The 1046-nt window shown below is 46.5% G+C and overlaps 1 protein-coding gene across 1 annotated transcript; it reads left to right on the top strand.

Moving 5' to 3' along the window:
* Nucleotides 1-465: 465 nt before the first annotated feature.
* On the top strand, nucleotides 466-702 carry H257_18969 (hypothetical protein; the record flags this gene model as incomplete). The annotated part of the gene is made up of 2 exons (XM_009848120.1): nucleotides 466-552; nucleotides 610-702. 2 exons carry the CDS (start codon nucleotides 466-468, stop codon nucleotides 700-702), a joined length of 180 nt encoding a protein of 59 aa, XP_009846422.1.
* Nucleotides 703-1046: the final 344 nt, after the last annotated feature.

The raw sequence follows: 1046 nt of genomic DNA, 5'->3' as shown, positions 1-1046 counted from the left end.
TGTTTTCTATTTCCGTCCTAACTGTTCAGGAATTTTGGTGTGGATTAGGCGTTTTTTGTGTGGAATTCGGTGAATTGTGTGTTGTGCTCGGCGAAGTTTGTGTGGAATTCGGGATTTATATTGTGTTATTGGGTCGTGTGTGTTTTTCGTTAAAATTTGTGTTTTTTTCGGTCGTTTCTGTGTGTATTTCGTTATTTAGTGTGTGACAAAAAAAGGTCCTCCACTATGACCCATAGTCATGGTGATCGGTGATTGGGCAGTGACTTTGAGACATCCTGCAACCCTAGTCCCCAGTGGCTAGCCACCACTGATTTTGACCGTAGATACATGAGTGGTTGCATGTATATTTGTTGACTAGGATGTGCCAAGTTGATTCTACAGGCCTTTTGGTCATTCCAGTTTCTTCTCTGAACTGAGCCCTTACTACTACCCAACCGCTGCTACGAACATTTCAAGTACGACACTATGGCTGCCAACTCCAAGGACCCCAACATCAAACTCTTGGTGTTCAACGGGATCAAGAAAAGCTACCGCTTTTGGACCCAGAAGTTTGTATAACACCTTGAGGCGTTGACCACCGCGAAGGTTGGCCAATGGTTAGGTATTCAGACGAGCCGACCTGAGCCGAAGATCAAGTTCGAAGACTGGCTGTACGGCGAGCCCCCAGTGTTACATGGCGCGGACGAATCTGAGCAACGGTGATACTCTTACTATCGATCTGAGCAAGTTCAAGAAATCAGAAGTCTGCTCACCAAGGTCCTCCCTGACGCCTTTCTTTACCTAGCAATTCAAGGACATCTTTGGTGAAGACCAGCCCGTGCACCTACTTTGGGCCACCGTCCAGAAGCGCTATGGCAAGTCGAACGTCAACACGGTTAAGATCTTGGTCGGTCATTTGATCTTGACGGCGAATACCGATTTTCCTAATCTGGAAGTCTTATTTTGTGACCTCAAGTCTTGCCTGGAACACTATCAACGTCCACACTCAGAAGTACTTGGGTAATGATCAGGGAGGATCCGATTGTGGCGTTGGTTTTGCGCTTTTT

This window comes from Aphanomyces astaci, assembly GCF_000520075.1.
Source record: "Aphanomyces astaci strain APO3 unplaced genomic scaffold supercont1.288, whole genome shotgun sequence".
NCBI classification, from domain to species: Eukaryota; Oomycota; class Saprolegniomycetes; order Saprolegniales; family Verrucalvaceae; genus Aphanomyces; species Aphanomyces astaci.
This window is presented reverse-complemented; position numbering and strand designations above follow the sequence as displayed.